This window comes from Aspergillus brunneoviolaceus (genome assembly GCF_003184695.1).
Source record: "Aspergillus brunneoviolaceus CBS 621.78 unplaced genomic scaffold BO95scaffold_3, whole genome shotgun sequence".
NCBI classification, from domain to species: domain Eukaryota; kingdom Fungi; phylum Ascomycota; class Eurotiomycetes; order Eurotiales; family Aspergillaceae; genus Aspergillus; species Aspergillus brunneoviolaceus.
Window position 1 is genome coordinate 96,951 of NW_020290733.1, and position 13,986 is coordinate 110,936.

The window sequence follows — 13,986 nt, forward strand, 5'->3', positions numbered from 1 at the left end:
GTCAGGTGATCGCAGGTAACCAAAACAGCTTCCATCTGTGGGAGCTGAGGTGCAGATAAGTTGACCAAGAGAAAGTCAAAGTGAAGGCGGTAAGGTTGCATAAGTCTATGTATGCATACGTACTCATTGATGAGGCGAGATGATGATTGTCTGGCTCAAATGAACAAGCTGGCCTGGTCGCCCTTGCTCATCTTTCTGTGGCAATGCGTGACGGATTTTAGTTGGTAGATGGTGTCCTCTATGCGGTGTCTGTGCTCGACTATCAATACGGAGTGCATCATCTTGTGTTAGACGAAGATGGAGCTAAGAGCCAAGGAGTTCCTGGCGACTGTCAAGTTACCTAGTAATTAGTTACCCTCACCTTGTACAAAACCTCGGTAACGTTATGATACAGACACAGAGACAGCCAGACAATGATGCAAACGCATGCCGCTGTCGGCTAGACTAGCAGTGCTAGCAGCCTAGCAATGGGCGGATCAGCAGGGCTCCGATTAGCGGGTAAAGACGATCCAGGAACGTTTCCGCGGCGGTCGGGTCTGGCTTGTGCAGGAGGGATGGCTTACTTAGTTGGTGGTTGGTGGTTGGTGGTTACAATACATACTGTACAGTCTAAGTCAAGGTACAGAGTATTGAGTATGTCTATAGGTAGTGCTACCAACCAGCCTGAGGCAGCAGCAGATATGGCCCACCCCGCCGCGGGCTCAGCTTCCATTCAAAGTCTCCCCCGTCGGGGATGCAGTTTCCGATCTGAGCGCGTTGCAACTCACGCGCGTTCTTGGTAATTTATTTGGTTACGCTTCCCGAGCCGGTGATTGATCTTTACTTCTTCACCCAACTCCCTTTGAGCTGATTTGTCACCACCAAGTCTTCTGTTGGTTCTTTGGCAGAAATAAGATTGATCATTGGCATTTGAACCACTCATACACCTATTCCCCACCCCTACCCGCGTCAATGGAATCTGTGAAACATTCTAAACATTCTATATAGCCAATCTGTCACCCATGGGAACTCATACTATAGCGTTCAACCATCTCAAACAATAGTCATCTCATCGCAAGGCATGTCTGCGCCATCTGGACAGTCTCTCCAGACCTACGGCTTCCAGACTTCCGTCGACATCGCACGCCAGAACACATACGACGTAGCTGCTGTGGCTGGACAGAAGCGACCTGCAGAGCATTCCACAGGCAACAACAACCCGCTTTCAAGTGCAAAGCAGCCTGCCAATTTCAGTGAATCAGCCGGTCAACCGGTAGATTTCATAAGGCCTTCGCTAGAACTGCCTAGAGGTCGTTTAGTTGCCAGTGATATTCGCTCGGCTGCAGCCAATGTCCCCCATAGAGATCCACCGCTTCGTTCTTTGCGAAGTGCCGATGAAGACTCTGCCGATCATCCTCTGTTGTCTCTGAGCAACCCTGTGTACGGACTGCCGTCCGTTTTAGCCGCAAATTGGGCGGCTATCGGACTTAAGAACATATACCAATGGCAAGCATCGTGCCTGCTGACTCCAGGACTGCTCGATGGCAGCCGACACCTGGTGTATACTGCCCCCACCGGTGGAGGAAAATCGCTTGTCGCTGACGTTCTGATGATTAAGCGCATCGTCGACAACCCGGGCCGCAAGGCAATTCTGGTTCTTCCATATGTAGCGCTGGTGCAAGAGAAACTGAAGTGGCTAAGACGTCTCGTGCAAGATGTTGAGAAAAACATCAGCGATGCCGACGATAAGGTGGACAATACGAGACCATATCACCAGCGCTGGCGCAAGTTACAAAAGTCGATTCGTGTGACAGGCTACTTTGGGGGAAGCAGAACTGCTGCGTCTTGGGCTGACACGGACATTGCCGTCTGTACCATCGAGAAGGTGTGGCCAGTATCCTCTACTAGTCCCAGAAAACTTCTCCCATAATTTATGGATGCTAACCAGGCCATCTTACAAGGCGAACTCCCTGATCAACACTGCCATTGAAGAATGTAGTATCGGGGAGCTGGGCGTAGTTGTTCTAGATGAGCTACATATGCTTGACGATGAGCACCGTGGATACCTTCTGGAATTGATGGTTACGAAACTGCTGCTCCTGCGACAGAACATCCAGATCATCGGGATGAGTGCTACACTATCGGTGAGCTACTAAGTACCGTTCAGCCATGCGCAGCGTCACCCTAACATAGGCCTAGAATACCGAGATGTTGGCGGAGTGGATGAATGCAGTTTACTACGTATCAACTTACCGCCCGGTTCCAATTGACGAATACCTCGTTTACGAGAATGCGATATATCCCGCCGCAACCTCGAGGCAATTGTTTCAGACAATATCAAGACTGAAGTCGGCTCCAACGCAATCTCTCGTTGAGACTATGCCTCCTCATCGCATCGTTGCCCCCTCAACCTTTCGAGAACTTGCGAATGCCATGACAAACGCGACAGTCGCCTTGGCCATTGACACGGCATCAGCTGGGTATGGTGCTTTGGTATTTTGTGGCAGTCGACAGGCTTGCCAGATCCAAGCGGCGATCATCAGTGAAGCTATGCCAGTCCCCGGGGAGAACACGGAAGACTTGAACAAACGACTGGACCTTGTAGCCGAACTCCGGAGTCTTCCCAGCGGCCTAGACCCTGCTCTTGAAAATACCCTCGTTAGAGGCGTCGGATTTCACCGTAAGGATACCTCACACTGGGGCTCAGAACCAAGGCTGAAATATCGGGTAGATGCAGGCATGACGACTGAGGAGCGCGAACTGATTGCACAGGCTTATGACCAGGGTGCTCTCAGAGTGCTTATAGCGACATGCAGCTTGGCCGCTGGCGTCAATCTACCCGCCAGACGTGTTTTGATCAATGGGGCACGCATGGGCCGAGAACTCGTCGGGCCCGCCATGCTGTGAGTACTCTCCCCCAATCATTAGTAGCGCGGGCTGACCAAGAAAGACGACAAATGTGCGGAAGAGCCGGTCGCAAGGGAAAGGACGAAGCGGGCGAGACGTATCTCATATGTGGCAATAGTGACCTACAAGCTGTCTGTGACCTTCTCGAAGCCGACATGCCGGCCATTGAAAGCTGCCTAGCTCCAGAGAAGAGAGGCCTCAAAAGGTATGCCCGTGGCTTCAGCTCCCTTCAAGGCTTGCTGCTGACGACGTACAAGGGCCCTCTTAGAAGCCCTCGCTACCGGACTCGTATCCGGGTATGACGCAATCAAGGAATATGTCAGGTGCACCTTGCTTTACCGAACAGTGGACAGAAAGCTAGCCTATAGTATCATGCAATCTGCACTCCAAGAATTGGTCAAGGAAGAACTCGTGCATGTTGATGATGATGGATCATCATATTCAGCGACACAGCTTGGACAGGCTGTGGTCGCGTCCGCATTTGCACCCGAAGATGGTTTATTTGTCCATGAAGAATTGAAACGGGCTCTGCAAGCTTTCGTCATGGATGGCGATATGCATATATTCTACATGTTTACGCCCCTCCAATTAGCTGCTGGGACTCACATCGATTGGCGCATTTTTCGAGATCAGCTTGATAATCTGGATGAAAGTGGGCTGCGTGCCCTACAATTTGTTGGCGTCCAACCTGGATTTGTGAATTACATGTATGATGGATTCCCGACTTTCACGGTATTCGGACTTCATGGCGCTAACAGCTCACAGGGCCCAGAGCGGCGGGTCGCTGAAAGAAAATTCACCAGAGCAGATCAAGCAAGCTAGAATCTATCAGCGGGCATATACTGCATTTCAGCTTCGTGATCTGAGCAATGAGGCTCCGTTGTCAGTTATCGCATCTCGGTACCAGATACCACGGGGCTCTGTCCAGAGCCTGGCACAGCAATGCCACGGGTTTGCTGCAGGCATTGTCAAATTTTGTCAACGCATGGGTTGGGGAATGTTGGCTGCAGTTTTGGATCATATGCAGGATCGCTTAGAGGCTGGGGCCCGGGCTGACCTACTCGAAATGGCACAGGTTACGTATGTCAAGGGTTGGACTGCCAGGCTACTCCGAGAAAATGGTTACCGGAATTTGAGGGCCCTGGCAGAAGCGGACTCGAAGGATCTGGTCCCTATTTTGATGATGGTTTGCCAAATCCTTGTTACCCCCTAACCGTAAGATGCTCATAATGAATTAGGTAAACCCGCGCAAAGCCCAGAAAAGCCAGCTTCATCCTGCAGAAGCCGAGCGCTATGCGAAGAAGCTTTTAGCCAAAGCAGAAATCATCATTGGGTCGGCCAACAAGGTCTGGGGTACGTCAAGTCAACTCCTTGGTTCACAATGATATGACGCTAATCTTAGCTCCAATCAAACTAGAACGCGAGATGCAGGTGGAGATAGATGAATAAAAAAATCCACCGAACCAGATTGTATATACTTGAACATAAACCGACAAGAGTCGTTCACATTCGACGATCGGCCAATGCCGGCAGTTTCGGACACTGGACATGGTCGACCCGCTAAGATTGCTTCTATCAAACCATCCAAAACGACTGCAGTGCTGAATAGACACCGAGCTTACTTCATCAGAAAGAACTTGACTACCTTGAAAATACGATTGTGAGCAACACACCGACCAGCGATGCTCGTCAGCATAGAAAACCTCGTTTTCACACCCCATTGAGCAGACTTTGCGCGGCAATCGGCTGACCCTGGTCGACAAAATCCAGCAGAATAACGTTTGGTAGCTGACCATAAATGGAAAGGCATAAATCGGCTTGAGCTCCAATACTGCCCTCGCCTGACACTGCGTTGGTCTCGGCTGCATGCTCCCGATCTGGGATCAAGATGCCCAGGATATCGACATCCAAAAAGTGATTAACAATGTACATCCGACCGGTCGCTGAAGCCCCCGACGGCCGATCAATGCTACAGTTGGGAAACGAGGCATCGGTCACATCATAAGGCGTTTCGAAAAAGTAAGCAAATTCATCGAGGATATAAGGAACCGCTGTGGCATCGGCACCATAATCTGAGCGAGCTTGTAAGTCATCGTTGCGACCGCTGAGGATGATCACGTACCTAGAAAAGTTATCAATCGCGTGCCATTACCGATCAGCTCTCGCAGAGTTGGCCAGGCGTTGATGGCTAGAGTGTTTGGCGATGACTTCGGCAAAAATGCATAGTCGGCGATGGCCGCGCTCTCGAATGCCTCGGCGAAATGAGTCACTGGTAGACTATCACCATTTGTCAAGAGCAAGGTCACGACTTCATCTGGATTGTCGTCCAGCCAGGTCTTGACGGTGGTCAAGTACGACTCCAGGCTCCCGGCGTATTCGAGGAGACATGATGTATGGCAAAGGAGGATCGTTTCATTGTCAATCGACTGGTGCGTCTGGCCTTGAAGAAAACGAATCCCAAGGTCCAGTTGCTCGGTGACGTCGATGTTTTGGTTCTGCTGAAGAAGGGGCCCTACAAAAGGACTGTCATGGGCGCCAACCTGCGTTACATTCGAGTAGATCCGGTCGCAGTAGGCCGACTGACCGTTGCAGGTTGACTGGGCCAGGACGGGAAGCACGAGAGATGTAGTCGCGGCTAAGCCGAGAACAACAGGTGAGAAGAACATTTTGAACCAGAACGAGCTACTTCTATCAAGAAGAGTAGAGCTGCGGAAGTTATTGGGATTTTCGGGGTTTTATATATTCTCCCTGAGTTACACATTATCGTGCTGGATGACCAAATCATGGGATGCGGTAGTTGAAGGGTAAGGGCAACCCCGACGCTTGTGACGCTGGACCGTGAGCTACCTAGACGACATAGATTAGACTCTTCAGCAAGAATGTGATTGTGATGAGGAGTACAGGAAGGAGTGCGCGGAATGGGTGGATCAATAGACAACCCCCCTTGTCGAGAGGGGAAATTGGAGCTAGTTGTATAGAGTCGGCGGCGCACGTGCGAGTTCTCGCAACGTTGAACCATTCATTCATTGCTTAATTGTTCTGGGATATAGTACCCTCATGATCCTGTCGAGCCATCTGGTATCATGCCAGGCGAGACAAGTACTTCCTGATGTACTGTTAGCCACAACTAGGGTTAGCCCAGTCAAAGAATGAACAACAATGGAGTTCCATGTCATGTGCTTATCCAAACAATGGAGTACTAACTATCTTGCCCTCCCGTGTATGGCTAGCAATACTATAGTTAAAGTTAAAGTCGACACAGAGTAGTTATTAATGTCAATATTTCTGATCTCCACGCCAGAATATCCCTGCCTAAAGCAACCCGGATAAAGGATAAAGGATAAAGGCAGCAAGGCAGCAAGTGGAAGTGGATGCAGGTGGGCGGTGCTGACCTCCGTCGGAGAGTCTCTGCTTAAGTTACCGACCGCATCGAGACCTCGTCTAGCCCACCGTACTCCGTACAGTACCTTATGCTCCAGGCTGTTTCGCTTCTTGATCTTAACCTCAACAGCAAGCAATCGATCTGATCCTTGTTGATTCCTCACCTTCCTCATGACTACCTAGTATTTATTCCCAGCTAAGGTAACGGGTACAGTACATACACAGTACATACACAGTACTCCGTACACTGCCAGAAAACTAGCGCCCCCAGCACCCGCTCTAGTTTAGTGCTGGTGAACCACTGCCTGCCTGCCTGCCTGCGGCACCTTCCATCTTCCCACCTTGTCTACCTTAACCGTACTCTCTCACCACACTTCCTCCTCTTCCTCCACCACCACCTCCTCCTTTCGGTCCCCTGTCATACCTTCACCAGCCCCCCTCATCACGACATCTTCCACCTCCCACTAATATCTGGGTCTTGCACAAAAACAAGCTGGGAGAGATGGTCATTCGATCCTGCTGCCGATGAGCTCCATGATCGAGACCAGTAATGACTGGGCACGAGAGGATGAGCTCGACTTGGGACCAGACGACGATGCACTCTCCCCGCCGACCCGCAACGGCATCCCCGACCATGTTTATCCCCATCCAGAGTCGGCGTCGGACTCAATTGCTTACGCCGAGGAAGATCTGCCCGATCTAACCAGCGAGAACCATGCCCCCGCCGTCAAACGAATTCCTGCTGTTGACCCCGATGCGACCGACCTTCCCTCTTCACCGCGTTCCGGGCAGCCCGGCGCTCCCGGTAGTGTTGACGAGACTCTCTCGATCCCCGACGACACTCCTTCCCTTCATGTGCGTCGCCGCTGCCGTTTCGCGGCCGTGGTTCTCCGCTGATTGATTGCCACAGGACTCCATCCTATCGTCGCGAAGCAGCAGCGCGTTGGCCTTTCGTGGCTCCCCTCGACTCAGTCCCAGTCCTTCCCATCGCCCGTTCGACCTTCGGTTTCAATCCAGATTATCTTCTAACTCAATTGGAAACTTCCGATCGGCCTCGCCATTTCTAGCGCATTTGCACTCGCGCAAATCCTCCGTCACGAGCCACCTGTCTCCCGGAACCGTCGATTCGGGCCCCGACACTCCCCAGGGACCCTGGGATGTCGTGCGGTGGACCAAACTCAGAAAGATCAACGGTCAGGCGTTCTCGGAAGCTGGAAAGCGGAATTTCGGACATCCAACTTGCATGGTGGTCTCAACGTCAATCGTGGTTGGAACTTCCAAGGGTATAATCCTCGTCTTTGACTACCAGCAGAACCTCAAGACCATCATCGGCCTGGGGACGAAAGGTAAGCTTCAACATAGCCTTGCTTGGCGCTGTTCACGTACTAAGCGTGGGTGTCTAGCTATCGAATGCGGCGCGATTTCATCCTTGGCGCTGTCCGCGGACCACACCACAGTTGCCGGAGGTCATCAATCGGGTGACATCTTCACCTGGGAAATCTCGCGGTCTGCACGGCCCTTCCTTCACATACCCCCGATACCGGCCAATCTGATAGAAAACCGACCCTCAGATGGTCATATCGCCGGATCACCTGTCATCCATGTGGGGTTTCTGGGGACTCGACGTACCGCACTGGTCTCTGCAGATAAACGAGGGATGGCCTTTTCGCATCTGGCCACGCGTGGTATGGGTGCAGTCGGACGGACGGTGAAAACGAGTAGGATTTTGGGCCGCTACCCTCAGGTTTATGCGGAAGGATTTCGGCCACGAAAGCCCAGCTCAGTCCTGGCTTTTTCACCTCTTCCCCTAGGCAACGTTGAGCAGCCGACGGACTCGCTGGGACTGGTTGCTATGCTTACCCCTTATCTCCTGGTGATAGTGTCCACGACGCCCGTTGCGCAAACCCAACACAAGGCGCCTCGTCCCAAGGAGGTTGCCGCTCATGGCGCGATGACTGGAGCGCTAGCCTGGTTCCCGGCAATTCGCCTGAAAGGGAAGGAAACTGAAATCTCGCGGACAAAGCTTGTCTATTGTTGGTCTAATGTACTGACAGTGCTGGATGTTTCCGAGGTTGAAGCGGATGAATCTCCAAACAGGGACCGACCTCCGGCCCTGGAGTTCAGACCACGAAGCAGATGGAAGGCCGATGAGGCGATTGTAGCTGTTCAATGGTTGAGTCGCTCCGTGATGGCCGTGCTCACCATAACTCAACAGCTGCTTATCCTTGAGGATCACACCATGCGTGTCACAGAAGCGGTTGATTTGCTCAATCGACACATCTATCATGTGGACTTATTCTCTGCCCAGCTCCATAGTCTGGTTGAACAGTTCAATGAGGAGGACACAACGATGCATGGTGTAGTAGCGGATGCGTTCTTTATGAGCTTTCGCTCTTACAAAGGCCGCTTGTTCCTTCTGGGCTATAATGAACTTCTTATTGGGGGTCTTTCAAATTGGGCTGATAGGCTACTTGCCCTCATGGAGGCTGGTGATTTTATTGGGGCAATTCAAGTGGCGACATCCTACTATCGAGGCAGCGCCGAGAAGCTTACAATTGGTCTTCCTGAGGAGGACGCCCTGAGGCAGCCTCTAGTACGAGAAAAGCTCCTGGAAATGATTTCAGCGTCGCTCAAATACGCATTTGGCCGCAACGCAGAAGCGAATAATGAAAGGCTCGATACCATACAGCTCCAGAAGCTGGCCGAGGTGTCAATATCTGCCTGCGTTTGCATGTCCGAACTAGATTATCTGTGGGATGAGGTGTTCACCTGGTTTGAAGAGAGTGACTCTCAAGGCATATTTCTTGATGCACTTGAATCATACATCGTTGAGGGCACCGTCCGCTCACTCCCTCCCACTGCGGTCAAGGCTTTAATCAACCATTACGCGACGAACCACACCGCCAGCAGATTGGAAGCAATTATCTGCCTGCTGGATACAGCCACGATGGACATTGACCAAACCACCACGCTCTGCAAGCATTATAACCTTTACGACGCCTTCATCTATGTCTGGAATCGCTGTCTCGGGGATTACGTGGGCCCTTTGCAGGAGCTCCTTGGGCTCATACCAACCCAGGGAGCTCTGACTAATGGAGACTCTACTAACGGGATTGCGCAATATACGAACGCGCTGAAAGTGTTTCCCTACCTTTCCTTTGTTCTCACAGGCCGGGTATATCCCACTGGCGATGATATGGACGAGACGGAGGCCAACCGAGCCAAAGCAACCCTATACGATCATTTGTTCTCCGGTAACCCGCCAGTCACAGGGCAAGGGGAAGCCCTTGAGACGTTCCCGGACTTGCGGATCATGCTGAGGTTCGACACAGCTAGCTTCATGAGCATGCTAAATGAAGCTTTTGAAGATAGTTTTTTGAATGATCAGGAACCAGATGAAGCCCCATCACACGGGGTGTCTGTCAACCGGCAGTATCTGATCAGTGTATTGCTACAGATAATGACTTCGGACTCCTTTGATGCTTTAGATACCATTCGGTTAGACATGTTTGTTGCTCGCAACCTTCCGAAATACCCTCAATACATTCTTCTCTCGGGCAGCACGCTTCAACAAGTTCTGGAGCGACTTTGCCACTACCCAGACCCCGCAATGGCGGATGACTGTGAGCTAAGCGCTGAGTATCTGTTGTCCATCTATCACCCTCCAGATGTACAAGGGATGATACCGCTGTTCAAGGAGGCTCGGTTCCTCCGGATTTTGAAATCAACTTATCGCGTGGAGAAACAATACCCTGAACTCATTCTGACCTACCTTGAAGATCTCAATGAGCAAGAAGCCGTCTTTACCTGCCTACAAGATTGCCTTCGCCCTGGCTCCAGTTTAGGCAAGAAGCAACAGCGGGATCTTCTTGATGTGGTCAAAGCTCATGCCGGTCAGCTTGCAGCGATTAATGTCGAACGAGCAGCGCAGACCATGCATACATTTGCTCCGGAGACACACGAAACCTTTTTAAATGCCCTGCAGCAAGATTCCTATCGGCAATACCAATACCTGGCCGTTGTGGTGGGAATGGCTCTGCAGTCCGTGACGGAGAGTAGACCCTCCAAGCCCATCGAGAACTGGATGATCGAGCGTTACGTGCAACTTCTCTGCAGGTATAATCCCTCTCAAGTCGCCAACTTTGTGGATGATTTACGCATCGGTGATGTACGCCTAGAGGAGCTGCTGCCTTCATTAGAGGAGAGTGGCGTGGTGGACGCCGCGGTGATCTTGTTGGCTCGTCAAGGCCAGGTTCGAGCGGCTATGGACCGCCTCATCGCGCATTTGGGGACACTTGACTCCGGCCTGGTGGGCTTTCTCCAGAGCATCAACGACGATCCGGACTCTGCAAGTACTACCGACGCCATTAACCACCTTGTAGAATCATTAGAGAAATACACACGAGTCGGTACTTGGCTCTGTCGGGGCCAAACGAACACAGCCAAGAATCCTCGGGCAGTCGAGAAGAATGGCTTCAGCAAAGGAGCAGTCGACCAGCCCCTTTCTTTCGATGAATCCTTGTGGCTCGATTTGATAGAAGCCGTGGTGCGCATTGCCAGTGGTGTTTTTGGCTTAATGCCCAAGAAGCCCTCCGAACCTGGCGATGCTTCAGTGACGGCAACCTCCACTCCTCTGATGCCGGCTGTTCGCTCGTTGGTCCAGCAGGTTTTCACCACCCTGCTTGCCAGCACGGTGCGGAGTGGAGGGTCGTCAACCAGCGAGCGCAGTGATGTCGCTTTCCTTCGAATCCTGCGTGCCTTCCTCATGCGGGCTGCAAGCTGGTCGCCGTCCCTGCTCGAGCTGCGCGCAGTACTGGCCTCGATCTTTTCAGCCTATACTTACGAAAAATCACTCCTGGCTCTTGCCAATGGCATGCTGGATCGGGACTTATTCGTGCACGTGGATGAGGTAACACGACTGCGCCAGCGGGGATGGCGACCACGAGGCCAGGTATGTGAGATCTGCCGACAGCGCATCTGGGGACCGGGAGTCGGACCCCAGTACTGGCAGGCCTGGGAGCAGAAACAAGCTAAGACGCAGCAAACCCGTCTTGCAAAACGGCTCCACGAGCAAAATGATCCTGCGACCGCGCGGGGGAAAGGTAAAGCGGCCGACGTGGGTCAGCCGTTACACCTGCTGGAAGGCCATGCGGACGCGGACGCGGATGCGAATGCGACTGCGGAGGACTCCGAGCAGCCCGCTGGGCCAGTCTTGGTTTTCGCTTGTCGACACCTGTATCACCGTCGTTGTATTCTGGAAGTTGATAGTTCTGATGCCGCGCAGAATCAGAGTCATCCCCATCAGAAGTTCCATGGCGGATCGGACTTGGAGGTGTTGTCTTGCCCGGTGTGCCCTGTACATACATAGTGGATGAGCGATTTCAACATGATAATGACTTATTGACCTTACTTGATTCTGTCTCTATTGCTGATCACTGCCAGATTCTCTTTGATGCATGTTGGTGATGAATGATGGATGACCGAGCATAAAAACGCCCGATGCGGAGGACATCGGGCAAAAGACGCCTCATGATTCAGAGTGAGTCTCTTTTTCCTTTCATTCCTGCCGTTCCTCTGGAGACAAGCGGGGAAGCGCCGATCGAGAAGGGCTTGGCTACTGGCCAAGGTTTGCGCGTGTGCTTTCGCTGTGCTTCGCAACAGGCCGAAAAACGCCTCCGATTCGCTCAGTGCATTGACATGCTTGCATTCCTCACCCGCCGCTATTTGACGCCCACTCCATGCATCCTTGATCATTGGGCTGTAGACCCCCCCCTTAACCCGAGGTAGCTACATCGGATTCCCTGACGAAACCGAGCCTAATCGTGGTTCTGTCTCATCACTGGTCGACATACATCAATTTTCCCTCAATCATACACCTTCCCCTATCAATCCGTGACATAACCACGCGCACATGGGCCTGCCATCTGCCGCAGACTGCCACTCACGCCATGCGACAGGTCTCAAGGGCTGGTCTGCTGCGTGAATCATGGTTGACGCCACAAGTTACTAGTGCATGAGCTTGTCCTTTCATATTGCCTGTTTACTCGGGAAAACAAAAAAAAAAAGGAGCACTGCCCTATATATATCGCTTCTTCCATTCCGTCGCGGGCAATATGTTTACAAGATCATCACAATTCTGCGACACTCCTTCGGTCTACACCTTATTGTCTCTACAGCTGGGCTGTTAGTCTTCATTCATTCTACTTTTTAGGTAGTTCCGCTACCTGTCCACTCCCTAGCGATTCATTAACAACACTCCCTTGCCATACATTGCGCTCTACTTCATTCTACAAGCGCCATGCGTGCCTATACTTTCCTCTTGACGGCTTTTGGCCTTACGGCGCAGCTCAGTACTGCAACCTATACCTTGCTGGATGACTATACCAGCTCGGCATTCTTTGACCGCTTTACGTTCTTCACTGAAACAGATCCTACTCATGGCTTCGTCAGCTATGTCGACCAATCCACCGCCCAGACTGATGGCTTGATCTCAACTAACGCAGACGGATCAGTCTACATGGGTGTGGACTATACCAACGTGGCCAGCAGCGGCCGAGAGAGCGTGCGCATCACGAGCGACAGCGAGTATACCCACGGGCTGTTTATTTTGGATCTGGCGCACATGCCCGGTGGAATTTGCGGCACCTGGCCAGCATTGTGAGCTACCCTTAGCGATCTAGTTCCAGTTATTATCCAGACCTAACAATGAGGGAAACAGCTGGCTTCTCGGCTCCAACTGGCCTAACAATGGCGAGATCGACATCATCGAAGGCGTCAATCAGCAGACCAACGACTTGATGACCCTCCATACCAGCGACGGCTGCAGCATCGACAACTCCGGCTTCACTGGCACGCTGACAACCAGCAACTGCTACGTTGATGCGGCGGGCCAATCCAGCAATGCGGGCTGTAGCATCACCTCCCCAAGCTCCCAGTCCTACGGAACCTCCTTCAACTCGCTCGGTGGTGGTGTCTATGCCACGGAGTGGACAAGCTCCGCTATCAACATCTGGTTTTTCCCCCGCGGCAGCATCCCTGCCGATGTCACCGCTGGCGTCCCCACCCCGGCCACCTGGGGAACCCCGGCCGCCAGCTTCGCGGGCTCTTGTGATATCGACTCGCATTTCGACGCCATGCAGATTGTACGTCCCCTAAACATCTTGGCCCGCGTTCGGCTTTGCCCGAAAGTCCCAAGACTTTTCTTTTGCTAAAATTCTGACACACAGGTCTTCGACACCACCTTCTGTGGCGACTGGGCCGGCAATGTGTGGAGCTCAGGCTCGTGCGCCTCCTACGCCAGCTCCTGCACCGACTACGTGGCGAACAACCCGTCGGCCTTCGAGGACGCATACTGGACCATCAACTCGTTGAAGGTCTACCAGGATGCCAGCATCAATGGGGTCCTGAATGCTACGGCGCCGGGCCGATGGCCAGGCCTGTCGCAGCACACGCGCGGGCCGGCGTTCATGAGACGCGGACGCAGGGAATCTGGAGGATATGAATATGCGTTCCGCGGGTGATCGAGCTGATGGGCGAGGGTCAATTTGGCTGGTCACTTGATGGTTTGTTGTGTGTGTGTGTGTGTGTGTGTTAGACTTCACAGAAGAAAGAGGACACTCGCTTGACTTGATTTCGACACTCCACATTCGTTCTGCTGGGACGTGAGGCGCCCACGGTAAACCAACTCAACCACGCAGTTTCACGCTCGCTATTTATCGG

General features: G+C 52.4%; 4 protein-coding genes across 4 annotated transcripts; 3 read left to right on the plus strand and 1 right to left on the minus strand.

The window, feature by feature from the left end:
- Positions 1-1,060: 1,060 nt before the first annotated feature.
- On the plus strand, positions 1,061-4,335 carry BO95DRAFT_449109 (DEAD/DEAH box helicase; the record flags this gene model as incomplete). Its single annotated transcript, XM_025587927.1, has 9 exons — positions 1,061-1,864; positions 1,941-2,123; positions 2,179-2,659; positions 2,711-2,882; positions 2,930-3,091; positions 3,144-3,593; positions 3,652-4,072; positions 4,125-4,239; positions 4,304-4,335. 9 exons carry the CDS (start codon positions 1,061-1,063, stop codon positions 4,333-4,335), a joined length of 2,820 nt encoding a protein of 939 aa, XP_025447285.1.
- A 261-nt stretch (positions 4,336-4,596) lies between these two features.
- BO95DRAFT_458679 (uncharacterized protein) lies at positions 4,597-5,552 on the minus strand (the record flags this gene model as incomplete). Its single annotated transcript, XM_025588586.1, has 2 exons — positions 4,597-4,958; positions 5,009-5,552. The coding sequence occupies 2 exons, from the start codon at positions 5,550-5,552 to the stop codon at positions 4,597-4,599; spliced, it is 906 nt and encodes a 301-aa protein (XP_025447286.1).
- A 1,021-nt stretch (positions 5,553-6,573) lies between these two features.
- Positions 6,574-11,700, plus strand: BO95DRAFT_438019 (CORVET complex membrane-binding subunit VPS8). The gene is made up of 3 exons (XM_025585406.1): positions 6,574-7,122; positions 7,178-7,613; positions 7,671-11,700. The coding sequence occupies exons 1-3, from the start codon at positions 6,802-6,804 to the stop codon at positions 11,633-11,635; spliced, it is 4,722 nt and encodes a 1,573-aa protein (XP_025447287.1). The 5' UTR covers positions 6,574-6,801; the 3' UTR covers positions 11,636-11,700.
- Positions 11,701-12,293: 593 nt separating this feature from the next.
- Positions 12,294-13,921, plus strand: BO95DRAFT_112921 (glycoside hydrolase family 16 protein). Its single transcript, XM_025580387.1, has 3 exons — positions 12,294-12,924; positions 12,986-13,409; positions 13,494-13,921. Exons 1-3 carry the CDS (start codon positions 12,566-12,568, stop codon positions 13,785-13,787), a joined length of 1,077 nt encoding a protein of 358 aa, XP_025447288.1. The 5' UTR covers positions 12,294-12,565; the 3' UTR covers positions 13,788-13,921.
- Positions 13,922-13,986: the final 65 nt, after the last annotated feature.